Source organism: Gossypium hirsutum, chromosome D13 (genome assembly GCF_007990345.1).
Source record: "Gossypium hirsutum isolate 1008001.06 chromosome D13, Gossypium_hirsutum_v2.1, whole genome shotgun sequence".
NCBI classification, from domain to species: Eukaryota; Viridiplantae; Streptophyta; class Magnoliopsida; order Malvales; family Malvaceae; genus Gossypium; species Gossypium hirsutum.
The window spans coordinates 3303698-3324299 of NC_053449.1; the positions used below are offsets into that span (position 1 = coordinate 3303698).

General features: G+C 32.9%; 1 protein-coding gene across 1 annotated transcript; it reads right to left on the reverse strand.

The window, feature by feature from the left end:
• Nucleotides 1–15992: 15992 nt before the first annotated feature.
• Nucleotides 15993–17587, reverse strand: LOC107918793 (uncharacterized). Its single transcript, XM_016848382.2, has one exon. It carries the CDS (start codon nucleotides 17216–17218, stop codon nucleotides 16529–16531), a length of 690 nt encoding a protein of 229 aa, XP_016703871.2. The 5' UTR covers nucleotides 17219–17587; the 3' UTR covers nucleotides 15993–16528.
• Nucleotides 17588–20602: the final 3015 nt, after the last annotated feature.

Below are 20602 nucleotides of genomic sequence, written 5' to 3' on the forward strand. Positions count from 1 at the left end.
ATCGAACTTTATATGTTTTGGTTTTTTCTTTTTTTGGTTAAAACAAGTATAAAACATATCAAAAAAATAATTGTATAATGTTCATTTAACCGAATTAACTAGTAAGAGCCTAATGCATATATATAATATTATTTATTAAGTTAATTCGATTAATTAACCAATTTTGAACCGAATTAACCGTTAACCGAAATTCTAAAAACCTTTTAACCGATCGATTAACCGAATTAAATCAGTTTGGACGGTTAATTCGATTTTAACCGAAGTTTAAACGCCCCTAACTTTGATAACCACATATTTAGAAATCCACCTCAAATTATTTGATGGACTTTAGATTAGATGCTGAAATTATGCATTTATAAAAGTAGAAGATTGGAAATAACCAAATTATAATGGTGGGATTAAATTTGTAAAAAACACATAGTATAGGGACTATATAGAATTTGACCCGGTTAAAAGTTTATTCCTTGTTTTATTTCTTTTAACTTTTACACGAGTTTTCATTGCATGGGCAAAAGCAAAACCATCACAATTTCAACCATTGGTATACGACTTAAAATATGTGATTATAATTTTGTCCAAATTCAACTTAAATTTATTTATGTCCTTTCATATTATTTTTTAATTTTAAAAAATATATTTCTTTTTATTTTTATTTTTATTTAATACTTAGTAATTTTATATTTTTTATTTATTATAATTTTATATATAATTATCTTTTTTAATGTTTATATTATAGTAGTATTATATATTACTGTAAATTTAATTTTTATGTGTTATAAATTACATAATATAAAACATTCCAAACTTAAATAAATGGGTTGGGCCAGGCTCGAGCCTTAAATATTTGAGCCCGAGCTTATCCCATATTTTAAAAAAACCTAATATTTTTACCTAAACACTAATTTTCAAGTCAAGCTTCAATCTTAGGCACTAAGATTTAGCCCATAACCTTTATTTATTTTATCATTTTGACCTTTAACTTTCAAATTTTAGTTAAATCGATTTTTTTTAACAGCTAAATTGACTAAATTATAGAAATCTTAAAGCCACTAAGATTGTAGCCCGTGTGATTCTTTGTGTATACTTCATTGCTAACATGGATATATTTTTTTATTTTTTAAAAATTTATTGACTTCTTTTAATAATTTTTAAAATTCATTTTTTAAAATTTTATGACACGCGTTTGAATTGTTATGTAAATTGTCACGTCAATATTATTAAATTTTTAATAATCCAATCAATTTTTCATTAAAAAAATAATTTAGCTAAATTTAAAGATGAGAGTTAAAATGAGCCAAGAAAAATAAGTAGAGCTATAGTAACAAAAGAAATAAATGTTGAGGTTTTAATTTATTATCATACCTTGATAATGTTATCTATACCCAAACCCTAAATTAGAAGATAATTAGTGTATTGTTACAGTATCAATTATGTCGATTAAATTAAGATTCAAACATTTTTCATTAAAACAAGAATAATAAATATATAAATTATAGGTGAAATGACAACAAAAATTTATTTCGAATTTAATTCCTAATATTTAAAAACAAGAAAAAAAATCAAAAGGGATATATGATTAATTAAACCATGTACATGATTGTGTATGTAGATGGAAAAAATTGTATGAAACAGTAACATTGTCGAAACCGTTTTTTGAAAACAAAAAATTTAGTTGTCGACTTTTAAAAATAAAACTGGAGTCGCCACCAATCCTTTTATTAAGGTGTGATCGGCCCACCTTAAAAAAATATTTTGGCCTACGAATTTTGAGAAAACGAGTCTGGGAGTCAGTTACGCACGAGGAAGGGTTAGCACCCTTGTAACGCCCAAAATCGGTACCAAATTGTTTATTTGATATCTTAGTGTCGAAAGTTAAAAAAGATTTTAAAATAAGCTTGAATGATGAAATTTGCAAAAGGATAACCAATTGTTCAAGTCATGTAAAGAAATCGAGTCCCAATACGTTAGGGTACGATTCCTCATAATCCCCGAACTTTGAATATCACTTTTATTTTATGCGAAAATCTTCATTTCGAGAAAGTAACAGGCCACACCCAATACGTTAGGACACAACAAGCTAAGTTCTCAAAAATGATTTTTATGCTCATGCATTTTGAATAACGAATATTCTCGGTCATTTAAGATTAACAAAGAAAATCAGAACCCAATACGTTAGGGCTCAATTTCCCTCGAAAATCTCAAACCTCAAATAATGCTTTTATTCAAAAAAATCTTTAAATCAAGAAAAAAAATGATTTTGGTATATCGAAAAAAAACCAAGATTTATTTTCTAAAGGGTATGTTAAAAATTAATGTACAATATGAAACAAATATTTTAATTTAAAATATATATATACATGTACTTACAAAATATGTAAACACAAGCACAATATACAGGTAAATTTGAAAAAATGTGTATGCATATATTTAACATACATATACAAGTGTATACATGTAAAAAAAAATATGTACAACAGAACTTATAATAATCTCCAACAATATGCATGTAGATTTCAAAGAAAGTACGTATATGTACAAAAATAAGAAAAATACATATGTATTGTAAAATATAAGTGTACATACATATATACTTATTTATAAAGGCTATGAAAACAAAAAAAAAGGGAAAATATATATGTATATATATGTATGCGAAATTTATGAAAATAAGGTAAAAATATAAAAATATGTACATGTGTATATATTTACAAAATATAAGAAATGTATAAGTATATATAATATAAAGTATAAAAAATAAAAAATAAAAAAAAGAACATATATAAAAACGTATGTATATAGGCATATATATATATAAATGTAAAGATTATGGAAATAAAATAATATATATAAAAACAGAAGCATGCATATATAAAATCCTAAAATATATATATATTAAGTATGCATAGATATGATATATAAAATATGCTAATGTATATGTACAGAAAATATAATAATAATGATAGTAAATAATGTAATAATAATAGCAATGGAAATAATAAATAAAAACGAAATTAAAAACGAATTTGTAAAAAAAAACAATAAATGTAATTAAAACGAAATGAAGGACTATATTGCGATGCGCATTATATGAGGGGGGTCAAAATGGAAATAATCCGCCTCCTTAAAATGTTGCGCAGCAATGGGGACTGACATGAAACAAAAGTAAAACATGTGGCCAAAATTAAAAGAAATAAAAAAATGATTTTAACATGCTCCTAAAAATCAAGGGACTAAATGCGCAAATTAACCATTTGGCCAGAACGCGCGGATCCTCCCCTCCGGGTCGGGTCACCGCGCGGGTCTGGCCATTAAAACGGCGCCGTTTCATGTGCTGCATAAATAAAACAGAATTGAAAGAAAAAAAATCATTTTGTATTTTTAAAAAACAAAGTGTGGCTCTGCTAGGGTTCTTTTAACCCATTCCGCACCGTCGCCCATCTGCCCCTTCACCAAAGCTCCGATGACGGCGGAGATGGTGGTGGCACGGCGACCTCGACGAACAGGTAAGTGTTTTTCCCTTCTTTTCTTTGTTGTTTTAGGTAAAATAAATAAAAAATAAAGAAAATAAAAAGAAATATATAAACAAAAAGAACAGTGAATACTACAAAATAAAAACCTTTGAAAAAAACAAATTTCCTTTGTATTTCTCTGTATTTTTCCTTCTATTCTCGTATCTCTTTTCACTGAAATCCCCCATTTACAGATTTTTAAATGGCATTTATAGCCGAAAGGAAACAATCGAAAAAAAAATCTATTTCCCCCTATCCTTGCTGTGTTTTTGCTATTATTCTGCCTTTTGTTGTGCTTGTATGCTTCTTTTTCGCAGGCTTGGTGGCTTGTTGAGGTGTGCGTACGTACGTGGAGGCGCAACTCGTGCGGAGAGGGACCTTAACCCCGAGTCATGCGGTGATTGGAATGCTGGAGGCGGCAGCCAAGGATTTTTCTGTTTAGGGTTTCAGTAGTTAGGGTATTTGGAATTTTGGGCTTAAGCTTTAATTTTGTTGGGCCAAATGTTGGGCCATTTTAGGTTTAGTTGGGCCCGGGCATTATTGGGTTTGTACAGCTGCCCCTCTTTGCTCATTGTCGTGTAACGGGAATAGAGCAAAAACTAAAGCCCAATTATGCCCGGTCTTACTGAGCCTCGACTTCTTCGGTGCTTTTCTTCTCCAACTGCATCTTCAGAGGTATAAGAACCAGTGCTTCGATCCACTCCACTGCAACGTCAGGGAGATAGGATTCGTACCTTGTGGCTTCTCAAAAGAATAAAATTTGCTATCTTTAGTCTGCTCAACTGCAACTTCAGGGAGATAAGACTTATAGCTTTAACTTGTTCTGTTACAACTTGAGGGTAAATCTGATGCAATCTAATCTACTGCAATTTCAAAGAGATGAGATCTGCTGTTTTAATCCATTCCATTGCAACTTCAAGGAAATAGGATTGGTTACTTTTGTCTGCTCCACTGCAACTTCAGGGAGATAAGATCTGTAATCTTCAATCTATTCCACTGTTGCCCAGGGAGATAGAATTATTGGCTTCAATGTACTCCACAGTAACCTCAGGGAGGTAAAATCTGCCATCTTTGATCTGCTCCACTACTGCTTAGGGAGATAAAATCTGTAATCTTGAATTTGTTCAACTACAATGTCAGGGAAACTAGATCCGCCGTCGTAGCTTCAATCTGTTCCACTACACCGCTAAGGAAGTAAGATCCACTGTTGTGGCTTCAATCTTTTTAATTGCAATATCAGGGAAAGCTTCAATCTGTTCTACTGCACTGCTAAGGAAGTAAGATCCGCCGTTGTGGCTTCAATCTTTTTAATTACAATATCAGGGAAACCAGATCCGCCGTCGTAGCTTCAATCTGTTTCACTGCACTGCTAAGGAAGTAAGATCCGCCGTTGTGGCTTCAATCTTTTTAATTGCAATATCAGGGAAACCAGATCCACCTTCGTAGCTTCAATCTGTTCCACTGCACTGCTAAGGAAGTAAGATCCGCCATTGTGGCTTCAATCTTTTTAATTGTGCTGTCGGGGAAACCAGATCCGCCGTTGTGATTTCAATCTGCTCCACTGCACCGCCAAGGAAGTAAGATCCGCCGTTGTGGCTTTAATCTTTTTAATTGCGCTGTCGGGGAAACCAGATCCGCCGTTGTGACTTCAATCTGCTCCACTGCACCGCCAGGGAAGTAAGATCCACCGTTGTGGCTTCAATCTTTTTAATTGCGCTGTCGGGGAAACCAAATCCGCCATTGTAGCTTCAATCTGTTCCACTGCACTGCTAAGGAAGTAAGATCCGCCGTTGTGGCTTCAATCTCTTTAATTACAATATCAGGGAAACCAGATCTACCGTCGTAGCTTCAATCTGTTCCACTGCACTGCTAAGGAAGTAAGATTCACCGTTGTGGCTTTAATCTTTTTAATTGCGCTGTCGGGGAAACCAAATCCGCCGTTATGACTTCAATCTGCTCCACTGCACCGCCAGGGAAGTAAGATCTGCCGTTGTGGCTTCAATCTTTTTCATTGCAATATCAGGGAAACCAGATCTGCCGTCGTAGCTTCAATTTGTTCCACTGCACTGCTAAGGAAGTAAGATCCGCCATTGTGGCTTCAATCTTTTTAATTGCGCTGTCGGGGAAACCAGATCCGTCGTTGTGACTTCAATCTGCTCCACTGCACCGCCAGGGAAGTAAGATCTGCCGTTGTGGCTTCAATCTTTTTAATTGCGCTGTCGGGGAAACCAGATCCGCCATTGTGACTTCAATCTGCTCCACTATACCGCCAGGGAAGTAAGATCCGCCGTTGTGGCTTCAATCTTTTTAATTGCGCTGTCAGGGAAACCAGATCCGCCGTTGTGACTTCAATCTGCTCCACTACAACGCTAAGGAAATAAAAATATACTATTTTCAACCTACTCCACTGCTGCTCAGGGAGATAAGGCTAAAGTTTTATTAGTTTGTTCTCTAGGGAACATGACCTGTAAAATTCAAATTATGAACCTAATTATGCCTAGTGATTAGGATGACATGATCAAAATGAATCAAATGCTCCTAACTAGACGTGTATGAATGACATTTGAATTAATGCAGAATGTCATGTTTTGAGAATGATCCTTCTTTATTAATTAGGTTATCATTACTCAAAGTTAAAGTTTCATCGCTAATGTGCTATAGCGTATTCTTGCTCGGCTGGCGTCTCTAAAGAAACACTTAACCAGATTGCCCCCCGCTGTAAACCTCTAAGTTTGATCTATTGGGGCACAAAATTTGTACCATCTTTCTCCCGTTGTAACCCAAGAGTAAAAAGATTTGGCTTTTTCCCAATCCTCTGTTATCACAATTCAAGGATACAGGATGTGAAACTCTTTGGTCTCTTACACCATTCCCAGGGTGTCCTACCAAATGCTCATGCACAAATGAAGAATTTTCTTCTCCAAGAACAACTTCTTCTTATTATTCGGTGATCATTGCTTGCTTGTTCATCTAAGCTTTGTCACCAACACGACATATTTCCATTTTGTTCAATCGATGTTTTAGACAACAAAATTCAAAGGAATAGTCTTAATTTAGACTCTTCCTTATTAGATTTCCAACCTTTAAACTTGGTGCGTTCTAAACAATAGTCCTATTTAAGGTTCCTATATTATTTAGAAACTTCTAGAGTAATATGCAAAACTTCCCTTGTGAAAGTTTTATTAGTCTATTAATCATTACTCTAATGCAACACACTTGCAAAGAGAACAAAATGATGGATAAAATTGAATTGGTTCTGAACATAACCCGAAATGAATAAATTGTCAAAGATAATAAAAATGGATAACAAAGAAATTGATTTAGGAATACGTATCTTGGAAATGAATGAAGTGTTCCAAGAATAACAAAAAATAATATAAGGATTAGGTGCCCCAGATATCGCAGCTTGAACTTCTCTGTACAGATTTTTTAAGACCATTCTGAGTTTAACATGTGTTTAGGAGTACTTTGTCGATGCCCCAAGATGTCACCTACCCTTTCCTGTTGATTCCGGTATAGCAAGATCACTGCATGCCCCCACTCTGATCAGTATTTGAGCTGCTCTGAAAATTTCAAACGCCATTTTGATCAACATTTGAGCCGCTCTTTTAGGGTTTTCAACTCAAATCCTCTTTCGTCTAAGGCCCCCTTTGCGGGTTTTCACCTTAGCCTCTCTATTTTTTCATTTTTCATTTTCATCTTTTCATTTTTACACATCACTTTTTTTTTGGACCCAAACTTCCCTTTGCAGGTTTTTACCTTGGTCCTCTCCTTCTTTAAGCGGAGTATTTCCTGACTGAATCTGAGTTTACAGGACTTTGCAGGTTTATCATGTAACAGCCCAATTTTCAGTAGTGTCAGAACAGTGATTTGAGATCACTAAATTCGATGAAGAAGTTAGAAATATTTTTGAATTAGTGAATTTTGTGATTTAAAAGAAATTATTAGGTAAATTGGGTCGAAAACGAGGTATCGAGACCTCGATATTATAAACTGAGCCGTAAATATTTTTATAAATATTTACGGAGTGTCAATAGGATAATATTAAAGTTTCGTTAAGAAATTTTAATGTTTCGATAGTTAATTATGAAAAAGGATTAAATTGCAATAGGGATAAAAGTTTAATTATAGATTAAAGAAAAGTTAAAAGGACCAAATAGGCAATTATGCCTTTTTCCAAAGTTGAGGCGGCATAAGTATAAAAATCTGAGATTTTTATGTGTTAAAAAAATATTATATTATAGTAATGATTATGTTTTTATATTATATTATTATTAATATATTATATTATATTATATATATACATAAAACAAAAGAAAGAATAGAAAAAAAAGAAAGAAAAGAAACAGAATAGAAGAGACGAAACAGAGAAAGAAACAGAGAGCAAAACGGGCAGAGAAGGAAGGAAAGAAAGAAAGAAAGAAAGAAAAAGAAAAAGGGAAATTTAAGGTTTTAAGGTTCCAAGCTCAATTGGTAAGTCAAATTAAGTCTTTTTCTTATAATTTTTGAGTTTTTGGAATCCTAGAGATAATACTACTTGATTTATGTTGATATTTTGAAAGTTAGTAGATTGTTAGACATGAGTTATGTTGAATTAATTGATGAACTAGAGGTTAAAATGATTGAATTTTAAGTTAGAAGTTAGTAAAAGATTGATTTGTAAAATAAAATATAAGTTTTGAATTGATAGGGCTTAAATTGGAAAAAAAATACCAATATTCATAAGTATATGTTAGAGTGTGATTTTGATATTGCCATAGAAGGGAAAAATGATCAGCATGTCATAAAACATAAGAAAATAGGATGAAGTTTAATTTACGAGCCTTGGGGCAAAAGTGCAAATATGTGAAAGTTTAGGGGTAAAAATATAATTTTGCAAAAGTTTGGGTCAAGGACTGTTTTAATAAATTTGAATATTAAATAAGTTAAATTTGCTATTATAGATCAAGAAGAACGAAATTCGGGAGTAGATCGGGGAAAAGAAAAAGTAAAGGACTAAATTGTAAAGTTTAGTCACATTTTGTATCAAGGTAAGTTTACAGTAAATAAATGCAATATTCTTTTATTTTACATTATTATTGTCAATTTCCAGCATTTATATATTTATGTTATGAAAATATTTAAAGTCGAATTTAAGGTGAAGTGACAGAGGAAAAGTGTTAGAAAGCTCCGGTTGAACCCTAGGAATGTTAGGATATTAGGGTTGACAGGACAGAACAGAAATGAGCCATGTAAGTCCATATTAGAAATATGGCTTTGGAGATAGGATTGAGCCATGTAAGTCCATATTATATATGGCATTGGAGACAGGAATAATTCATGTAAGTCCATGTTAAAGACATGGCATTGGCAGGATATTGATAGACAGGAACGACCCTAGTATCCTTAGTATTCCGAGTGGTTCAACGGGTCAGGGTACGAGTTAAATTACAGTGAATTAACAGCAAAGGAAAAGTAGATTATATTTATGAAAACGGAAAGGTCAGGTAAGAAAGAAGGTAAGGGAATAAAGAAGAAGATAGAAATTGAGAAGTAAAGAAATTTATGATGTTAGATGATATTATGCATAATTATCCATTATGTTGAATGTTGTGATTTATTTGCTTGTAAGCTTACTAAGCCTAGTGCTTAATCTCTTTATTTTTTTTCTTCTTATAGTACTTATCTAGCCACTCGGGGATCGAAGGAATCGTCGGAGGCCGATCACACTATCAAAGAAATAACTCGGTATAATTAGACGTTTTGTTTTGTGTATGGCATGTATAGAAACTTAGCTACTTTTGGTATAATATGAGTAATGAGTGATGTGTAAGTAGTTGATGATGTATGGTTATTAAAATGATTAAGGATGAAGGTGTTTGTTGTTCTGAAAGATTAGGTGATAAATTATGCATGAAAATCATAAAAGGATAAAATTTTGCAAAGAAACAGAATGCAGGCAGCACAGTTACGTGAATTTGAAAAATCACCCAAGATAGTATAAAATGAATTAGAGGGTGAATGATATATGGAATTAAAGCTTGTTGAGTCTATTTTCATGGAAAAATAACGGTGTAGGAAAAAGAAATTTATATTTTAAGATATGTGAATTTTAGTAAGATAAGGTCAGAACTGTTTTTGGAGTCCCCTAATCTGAGTTTAGAAAACAATTACAAATTTTAAAAAAATGGTTATGAGTTGAAATTTACATGCTTAGATTCCTTAATGAGTCTATTTTCTATAGAAACAAGTAAGAACTTCATATGAAAATCCTATAGCGAGAAAACTTATTTTTAGTGACTAGAGGTCAGGGCAGTCTGGTGGTGACACAGGGGAGACTTTAACTAATAAACTGTACTAATTTGCTGAACAAAAAATTCTAAAAATTTTATGGTGAGTATATATATGAGTCTAGTTTCAGGGAAAATTTACGGGATTAAATTTCGAGTTCTTTAGCTCAAGTTATAATTAATTTAGTAACTGCTGCGCGAATAGACAGATTTGCTGCGAATAATGAAATAAATTTTCAAACCTAGTTTTTATGCTCCGAACTGGTAAGATAAGCCAAGTAATGCCTCGTGCTCGACTCCAGAAACGGTCTCGGGTAAGGGGTGTTACATATCATCTATCTCGCTCAAAATCAAAGCTCCTTTGGAAAAGACCTTCTCTATAACATAAGGTTCTTCCCAATTTGACATCCGTTATATTTTTTGTAGAGTGAGGATCTTCTTCAGCATTAGGTCACCATCGTGGAATTCTCTAGGACAAACCTTTTGCTATTGGCTCGCATCGTTCATTTCTTGGTACATCTGACCATGATGAATAGTTTCTAGCCTTTTTCTTCAAGTAATTCAACTAATCGTATCAGGATTGGATCTTTATCCTACTTCAACTCAGTCAAAACCCGAAGAGAAAGAATTTCAACTTCAATGAAAAAATCGTGATAAACTGAAAAAAGTGGCATTACCCCGGTAGAGTTTTCACTGCACCATTCATGATATTCACCTTGAACATACTGTAAATTTTTGATATCGTGCTGTTGTTCAGATTGCAATAACAGTGCTTAAACCGGGCACATCCTGGTATGACCTTATGAAGGCATCTTTGAATGCTTGAAGTAACCTAACAACGTCTTGCTTTGTTTTTTCGGTCATGCATGTTCCCTCAAGGTCACAGTCTCCATTGTCTCCTCATGAGGTAAAATTTTTTCCCTGCTCTACCATCCTTAATAAGTCCAGAAATAAGCTACAATCCATGTCATCTTCAAAGTTGTGAGATCCCTCTAAACACATGTCCCACTCAAAAGGAGATTCTGAGTCTGTAGCGGCATCACTCATGTCATTGATATTTGGGGACCCATAGTGGGTACCAAAGAATATACAAAAGAATGTATGAATAATATGAATGAACGAATGAATGGTTTGGCAGAAAAAATCCAAAAGAATGAAGAAAACGTAAAGAATGAAAGAACATTTGCTCAAAGATGATTGCAATAATGTATTCATTAAAATAATAATATTCAGACGTGAGCCTATTTCACAAAGAAATTCTTATTACTTCTAGGCTGAAAGCAACAAGTGTGTTCTGAACATTACTCTAACAGATTCTAAATACTTTAAGGGTTTCCTCTACAGTCCCATTATTTAGAACACCTCTAAGGCGAAATCTAACAAGGATCCATTTAAATGTGTCTGTATATATGGCATCGATGTGTAAATTTCTCACCACTTCTTCATACATTGCAGTCCCTCCATCCTCAATCATGATTGGGTAACGGATTTTCTGCACTTGATGAGTCACCCAACTTGACAACACCCATGTTAATAAGTTTTTCAACTAGCTTTTTGAAGGTAATGCAATTCTCAATTGAGTGCCCTGTAATTCCCGCATGGTAGTCACACTGTGCGTTCGCATCATACCACTTGGGATACGGAGGTTGTGGGGGTTGTAAGTAGGAAGGGGAAATAACGTGCGCATCAAATAAGCTTTGGTACAGCTCCTTATACGACATCGGAATTGGCGTGAACTGGAGCTTCTCAGTACCTGGTTTCACTCCAGATTCCTGTCTCATTGAACTTTGTTGACTAGCAACCCCCTTTCCTGGATGACTTACAGCAATTGATTTAGAATAACCTGTGTTGTTCATATCATTTTCTCTTCTCCTTGAGGCTGACCGCTTGTTACTCTCTTCCGCCTCAATTTTCTCGCTTCTTATAGCATTTTCGATCATTTCACCATTCATAATTATGTCAGAAAAACTTTTTGTAGCATTTCCTAACATATGCGTAATGAATGGGGCTTTCAGTGTGTTAATGAATAGCATGGTGTTTCTTTTTCTAAGAGCGGTGGCTGAACTTGGACTACGACTTCCCTTCATCTCTGTGCGTACTGCCTAAAGCTTTCACTCGGCTTCTTCTCCATGTTTTGAAGGGTGATTCTATCAGGAGCCATGTCTGTCACATGACTATATTGTTTCATGAATGCTTGGGCCAAATCGCTCCATGAACTAATCGTGGCACGACTCAACTGATTGTACCATTTGAATGCTGCCCCTGCAAGGCTGTCTTGGAAATAATGTATTAAGAGTTGGTCATTGTTAACATATCCCGCCATTCGTCTGCAGAACATGGTGATATGAGCTTCTGGGCAACTTGTCCCATTGTACTTTTCGAATTCTGGCATCTTAAACTTATGGGGGAGTACCAAATCTAGAACTAAACTCAGCTCTTTAGCGTCAATCCCACGATAGCCTTCAGTGACCTCCATCGCCTTAAATTTCTCCTCGAGCCACTTGCACCTTTCCTCTAACTGTTTCGGTAACTCCTCCTTTATTCTTTCATTTTCAGCCATTTCATTGAAGTCAGGAATGGCAGAGTTAACAGGGTAGTTTTCGGGGTTAGAGCCCAATCTAACTTGAAAGTTCGAAGCACTGGCCTGCGACTGCTGAGGCCTGATTGTAACAGTAGGTTTGTGCAGGTATTCAACTTGGGTTCGAACATGTGGAGGGGTGAAGCCTGAAGGATAGAGAGGTTCATCATCATTTCTCTCTTCGACATTTGCCATAGGGCCCTTTCCTTTATCACTTCCCTTAGTTATTAGTTGGGTTAACTTTGTCACTATATCTTCTTGGGATTCTCGCTTCTTCTCAGACATCTCTTGTTTCATCTTGTCTAACCGCTCCTCCACCTGTAGCTGAAGTCGGTCCTGCATCTCCTTCTGATACTGTTCGAGCTTTTCCAATCTCTGATCCATATCTTTCATCTTTGCCCGAGTGCTGTATCAGTGTTGGGTTGGTTGGTTGGTTTCCAGGTTAACTGAGCAATGATTTTAGTTAATCAGGATCAATTAAACGGTGTCTAATGCATATGATGTAATAAAATGCAAATGCATGAAATGAATGCGAAAAGAGACGTTGATTCATGTTCAATTTTTTACTAGAAAACTTTACTAGAAAACAAATCTCTTTACATAAAGCAGACATATATATACGGCTTTACCCTCATACTCCAAGTGAAGACATTGGCCCTTCAGATATTAAAATACATCTCACGAATTTGATCTCCGTTTTGTTTGATCTAGGTCGTAAATCCTTGCTCATTCACGTTTATTAGCTTCTTTATGAGATTGGGACCTTTGATGACTTTTGAATAAACTTTGACAATTTGGATCCTCAGGTCATGCAGCAAAGTCGTATACTCCTCTTATTATGCTTTTCGTGCCATGTTTTTTAGGACCACCGTATTATTTTTCTAATCTAGTAATCGAACTCAAATCAACATCTCTTTTCTAAGATACAAATGCAATGCAATCATGATGTCATGCAATCAAAACAAAATAAACCCAAGCCAGTATCACACCAAAAAGATATAATCCAATACAAACATGAAATAGCAAGAATATTTATTCAAGAATCCACTAGGGTTTGGTATAGCTTTACCTAGGGCAAGTTCCTAAAGCTCACTATATGAGGCTTAGTTTCTAGAGTAAGGGTACCCGAACCAGCAGATTCCTCGATCCTCACCCATTATAGGCTCATGTGAATCGAGTTCAGTTCAGGGGGATACATTTCCCTATGGCTGCACGGAGATGAAAATCTCACGAAGACATAGGTACGGATGTATTCCGGAAGCGGTCCACTACCCTGCACGGAGGTGAAAACCTCACGAAGGACTAGTTTCTCGCTCCCACTTAAAGGGTAACACTGACCATGCAATGCAAAATGCAAATCCAAAGTTGCCAACACCATGATGAAAAATCAATGAGTGCGAAGGGAACTCATGAATTATTTAAAAACTTTTGATTTTTGACACAAAGACAAACATAATCAATTTTGTGGCTCGACTCTCTAATGTCCCCAGCGGAGTCGCTAAGCTGTCGAAACCGTTTTTTGAAAACAAAAAATTTAGTTGTCGACTTTTAAAAATAAAACTGGAGTCGCCACCGATCCTTTTATTAATGTGTGATCGGCCCACCTTAAAAAAATATTTTGGCCTACGAATTTTGAGAAAACGAGTCTGGGAGTCAATTACGCACGAGGAAGGGTTAGCACCCTCGTAACGCCCAAAATCGGTACCAAATTGATTATTTGATGTCTTAGTGTCGAAAGTTAAAAAAGATTTTAAAATAAGCTTGAATGATGAAATTTGCAAAAGGATAACCAATTGTTCAAGTCATGTAAAGAAATCGAGTCCCAATACGTTAGGGTACGATTCCTCATAATCCTCGAACTTTGAATATCACTTTTATTTTATGCGAAAATCTTCATTTCGAGAAAGTAACAGGCCACACCCAATACGTTAGGGCACAACAAGTTAAGTTCCCAAAAATGATTTTTATGCTCATGCATTTTGAATAACGAATATTCTCGGTCATTTAAGATTAACAAAGAAAATCAGAACCCAATACGTTAGGGCTCAATTTCCCTCGAAAATCCCAAACCTCAAATAATGCTTTTATTCAAAAAAAACCTTTAAATCAAGAAAAAAAATGATTTTGGTATATCGAAAAAAACCCAATATTTATTTTCCAAAGGGTATGTTAAAAATTAATGTACAATATGAAACAAATATTTTAATTTAAAATATATATATACATGTACTTACAAAATATGTAAACACAAGCACAAAATACAGGTAAATTTGAAAAAATGTGTATGCATATATTTAACATACATATACAAGTGTATGCATGTAAAAAAAACATGTACAACAGAACTTATAATAATCTCCAACAATATGCAAGTAGATTTCAAAGAAAGTACGTATATGTACAAAAATAAGGAAAATACATATGTATTGTAAAATATAAGTGTACATGCATATATACTTATTTATAAAGGCTATGAAAACAAAAAAAAGGGAAAATATATATGTATATATATGTATGCGAAATTTATGAAAATAAGGTAAAAATATAAAAATATGTACATGTGTATATATTTACAAAATAAAAGAAATGTATAAATATATATAATATAAAGTATAAAAAATTAAAAAAAAAAAAAGAACATATATAAAAACAGACATATATATATAAATGTAAAGATTATGGAAATAAAATAATATATATAAAAACAGAAGCATGCATATATAAAATCCTAAAATATATATATTAAGTATGCATAGATATGATATATAAAATATGCTAATGTATATGTACAGAAAATATAATAATAATGATAGTAAATAATGTAATAATAATAGCAATGGAAATAATAAATAAAAACGAAATTAAAAACGAATTTGTAAAAAAAACAATAAATGTAATTAAAACAAAATGAAGGACTATATTGCGATGCGCATTATATGAGGGGGGTCAAAATGGAAATAATCCGCCTCCCTAAAATGTTGCGCAGCAATGGGGACTGACATGAAACAAAAGTAAAACATGTGGCCAAAATTAAAAGAAATAAAAAAATGATTTTAACATGCTCCTAAAAATCAAGGGACTAAATGCGAAAATTAACCATTTGGCCAGAACGCGCGGATCCTCCCCTCCGGGTCGGGTCACCGCGCGGGTCTGGCCATTAAAACGACGCTGTTTCATGTGCTGCATAAATAAAACAGAATTGAAAGAAAAAAAATCATTTGGTTCCTTTTTAAAAAAACAAAGTGTGGCTCTGCTAGGGTTCTTTTAACCCATTCCGCGCCGTCGCCCATCTGCCCCTTCACCAAAGCTCCGATGACGGCAGAGATGGTGGTGGCACGGCGACCTCGACGAACAGGTAAGTGTTTCCCTTCTTTTCTTTGTTGTTTTAGGTAAAATAAATAAAAAATAAAGAAAATAAAAAGAAATATATAAACAAAAAGAACAGTGAATACTACAAAATAAAAACCTTTGAAAAAAAACAAATTTCCTTTGTATTTCTCTGTATTTTTCCTTCTATTCTCGTATCTCTTTTCACTGAAATCCCCCATTTACAGATTTTTAAACGGCATTTATAGCCGAAAGGAAACAAGCGAAAAAAAATCTATTTCCCCCATCCTTGCTGTGTTTTTGCTATTATTCTGCCTTTTGTTGTGCTTGTATGCTTCTTTTTCGCAGGTTTGGTGGCTTGTTGAGGTGTGCGTACGTACGTGGAGGCGCAACTCGCGCGGAGAGGGACCTTAACCCCGAGTCATGCGGTGATTGGAATGCTGGAGGCAGCGGCCAAGGATTTTTCTGTTTAGGGTTTCAGTAGTTAGGGTATTTGGAATTTTGGGCTTAAGCTTTAATTTTGTTGGGCCAAGTGTTGGGCCATTCTAGGTTTAGTTGGGCCCGGGCATTATTGGGTTTGTACAAAAATCATATTATTTATATTTTTATGCCACATTGGAATTCTCATTCTAAAAAATATCAAATCTAAATTAAAATATTAAAATTCAAGATAAAATTATTACCATAACATAAAACTATTTGGAAAAGCACAATATACATGTTTCATTCCATTCTTTATCGTACGGTAAACAAAAGGGATAAGAAAAGGTGAAATGAACCCTAAAAACCAATCATTAGAAACGAGAAGGAAAAAAAAAAGGGTTCACCAGAATTTGCTTTGTCACTCAAAATCTTTCCAAATCACCGAGTAATTCTTCATCTCTCAGAAGCTTCTTTTGCCTGGCAATGAAAGCCTCAACTGTGTTGCGAAATTGTTCATTGCTTAATACATCTTCCGGATATGATGAACTCTTCACCACCCTTTTCTCATCCCAATCATTGTGTTTTATGTACTTTTCGGACTCCGATTTTCTTAGTTGCTTGCAAGCTTTGTTGCAGTTCATCGTCTTATGATTCTCCGATTGTGTTCTTCTATAGCTCTTAATCGTCGTCACCTTTGATGTATGCACATTGAGACTCACTGTTTTGTTTTCGTCTACGCTCTTCTCCCTCTGTTTTCCCCTGTTTTCGGTCTCGTACCAACGGATCGCCCTGTTTTTCTCGCTCTTTTCCACGAATTCGTCGTAAAGATCGGTTACCGAACCCGAATCTCGACTCGAGAACTGGCCGGCCTTTGCGAACAGAATGATGACTATAGCGTTCCCGATGACGAACACGAACCGAGGGCTCACGAGAACCACCGACAAGCCTCGGAAATAATCGCCGGCAACGGGGAGATGGACCGTGAACCTGGTTATCAGTACTAAAAGAACACAAAACTCAACGAATCTCACCACGTTTGCCACCTTCCGTAACTGGTGCCGATGCTTCAACGTTGCATTTCGCTTCTCCAGTTTTACATGAAATGCATCCATTTACAATAAAAAAACTTGAAAAAAAAAGAAGAACAAAATAAATTGAAGGAGAAAACTAGTACAAAAATGGGTTTGTGGTAAAATTCGATTTAGTGATTAAATTCAAGGAGAAAAAAAAAAAGAGACTATAAAAAGGGAAGAAGATGAAGATAAACAAAACAGAGGAAACAGAGTGAGGTGTAATACTAGTAATATTATCTGCTCTGTTTTGTTTTGTTTTTTTGTAAGGATTTAAATTCTTGTAATTCTTCACTTTGTTCTTTGGGTTTGGGAATTTTCATGTAATTGAATTGCTCAGATCTGTGTAGGATTGGTATTTATAGAGCAGAGGAATATGAGCTTTTAAATTATTTTTTTCTTTTTGGGGTTTGAATATCTTTTGAAAAAGAAAGCACATAATAATTATAATCCTCCCATTGGTTTACTACTTTATTGAAAAAATAAATTGGGTTATTGTTTTTCCATAGCATTATTGATCTTTTACCCATTTCTCACCACTTCTAAAGTACTTTAATTTGTAGTATTTCTAAAGAAATTAAATAGTTAGATATGATATGTCAGGTGTACCTTATTTTAACATATAATGATTAACTTTTAATAGTAAAATTTGATGAAATTTTTAACAAAATGACTAGTTTACTCTTTAATCTAATATGTAATGACTAATTTATCAATTTTTTTAGTAAATATAGTAAAATACAATCTGACTCCTAATCCAATGGCCTCCATAGTGCTTTTACCCTGCTTTGGGTTGTGTCATTAAGGTTCCCAAGGGAAATGGCTACTTGGTTTTCATAGGCGGATTGAGAGAATGTCGATACTATCATGTGAGCGATGGGCAATAGCAAATGGATTGGAGGAGGCATAAAAAGCAAGGTTATCGAATATTTTTATGGAAAGTGATTGCTTAGAGGCAATGCAACTTAACCTAGATAAAACTTATTCAAATTCTATATTTATATACATAAGAAGTACACATGTTATAAAACTCTACTTCTAATGGACATTAAAGTCCTAAAATACATCAAATTTATCTGGCTTAAAGCTATAAAGAACCCTCAAACTTTTTCAAAAAAAGCAATAAAGACCTTGTTTTTTTTCACTCAATTGGGTACTTAAACTTTTAAAATGCATAAAAAATGCTCTCAAACTTTTTAAAAGATAAAAATTAAGTCCCTATTTTTTTTGCACCCAATTTGATACTTGAACTGTCAAATAAAAAGGTTTTTTGACTGTTAACTTTAACAATTAATCGTTAAAGTTAATCGCCCTTAATTTTTTCAGTTAAAACCATCATGTGCCACAACCATGGTGTGACATGTGGCAAATATGATAAATAAAAATAAATAAACGTTATAAAAATTATTAAATTTTAATAAAAAAATACATAAAATTTATTAAAAATCAGAAAAATTGTAAAATATATAGAAATGTAGAAAAAATTATAAAATTTTATAAAGTCGTAAGAAATTTATGAAAAATGTAAAGAAATATAAAATTCGTAGAAAAAATATAAAATTTATTGTACCAAAAGAAGCATTTTATAATTTTTTATAACTATTATTATTTTTTATTTTTTTGTTTTTGTTTTTCGTCACATGTCACGCTGTGTTGCGACACGTGATGGTTTTAACTGGAAAAAAACTAGGGTCGTTAACTTTAACAGCCAACGATTAAAGTTAATGGTTAAAGGGCATTTTTTATGCATTTTATGATTTTTATAAAATTTTACAATTTTCATATTTTTTCTTATATTTAATAAATTTTATTTTTTTATTTTTATTAAAATTTAATAATTTTTATTGAATTTTATTTTTTGTTAATTTTTTTCCATGTGTCACGTCGTGGCTTTAATTGAAAAAATTAGAGGCAATTAACTTTAACAGTCAAAGGGTCTCTTTGATGGATTTTAAATGTTTAAGTACTTAATTGAGTGAAAAAAAAATGCAAAGGCTTAAATTTTTTTTTAACGTTTGTGGGCATTTTTTTTATGTATTTTAAAAGTTCAAATATCTAATTGAGAACAAAAAAAAACCAGGACTTTTTTTTAAAAAAATTTGAGGGCCTTTTTAATACATTTTGAAAGTTTGAGTACCCGATTAAGTGGGAAAAAAAATAGGGGTTTAATTTTTTATTTTAAGTTTGAGGGTTTTTTTATACACTTAAGCCAATTTATTTTGATCTTTATAGACATCTACTTAATGATGAAATATTCATACCAAGTAACAAATATTGAGATTTGAACCCATGCACTAATATTTACAAAATTTTTAGTTTACACAAGATCAAGCAAAGCTTTATTTTATTATTTTTATACATTTTAATGTTATTACATAAATTGTTTCACGCATGTTGTTTGTGTATATTAATAATGTCGTTGATTGAGTTTGTGTCACATGTCAACTCAATATCAACTCAATAAAAATGAGAATACCGTGATAAATAAATTGAGTGCCTTTAATATTATTAATCTGATTTATTACCTATTTAAAATTTATTTTACTCGCAGTTTAAACTATTTTTTTTAATTCTGTACATATTGCATACATGTTATTATTAATTTCAGACCTTTACTTCATTATTTATTTATGTTATTCACATGTATTATAAATACACGGTTTCCACGTATGAAAGTGTTTGATAAATTTAGAATTTGATTTAAAATTTTTAAAATGATCCCACCTAGCCTTTTAGTTATTTATTAAAACATACCACATTAAACCAAATAAAACATTTTTATCAATCAATTATTGTATTTATTAACAAAACCATGCATAAGATTTTATTATTTTATTTTAAAATTGAATAATTAAATCACTATTTTCAAATATCTAATTATTTTTATACAAGGCTTACTTTTATTCATAAGCTCTCCTTCAATTAGGTTTTTAATCAAATTTAATATATATTCTCAAATTTAATATATATCTATTTTTTTGAATAATTTCATTATAGGTTCTAATCATATTTGTTCTTTTTTTTTTAATATCTAGAACTATCTATAATCCTTTCTCAACCCATAAATAGGGTGATAATGCGCTTGAGTGTACTCGAATCCACATCTTGTTACATTGACAAATATAGCCATACTAATCGATCGAGCCTATTGACATTCGTCCAAAAATTGGGAAAAAAAAGAAAATACATATTTATTCCTAAATTAAAATTAATGTATTAATTATAGTATAAGCCTATAAGTAATAGAATTAATGTATTAATATTATTGGATGAGAATGTATAAACCATTATTAAAGCACATTTACTAATTTATTTATTTACTTCATATTTATATTATCGCAAATGGCATTAGGGGGCTAGCAGGGGCCCGATCCACTTTAAATGAAATATTCCATTTAGATCTTTTAATTTTTTAAAATTTTAAAT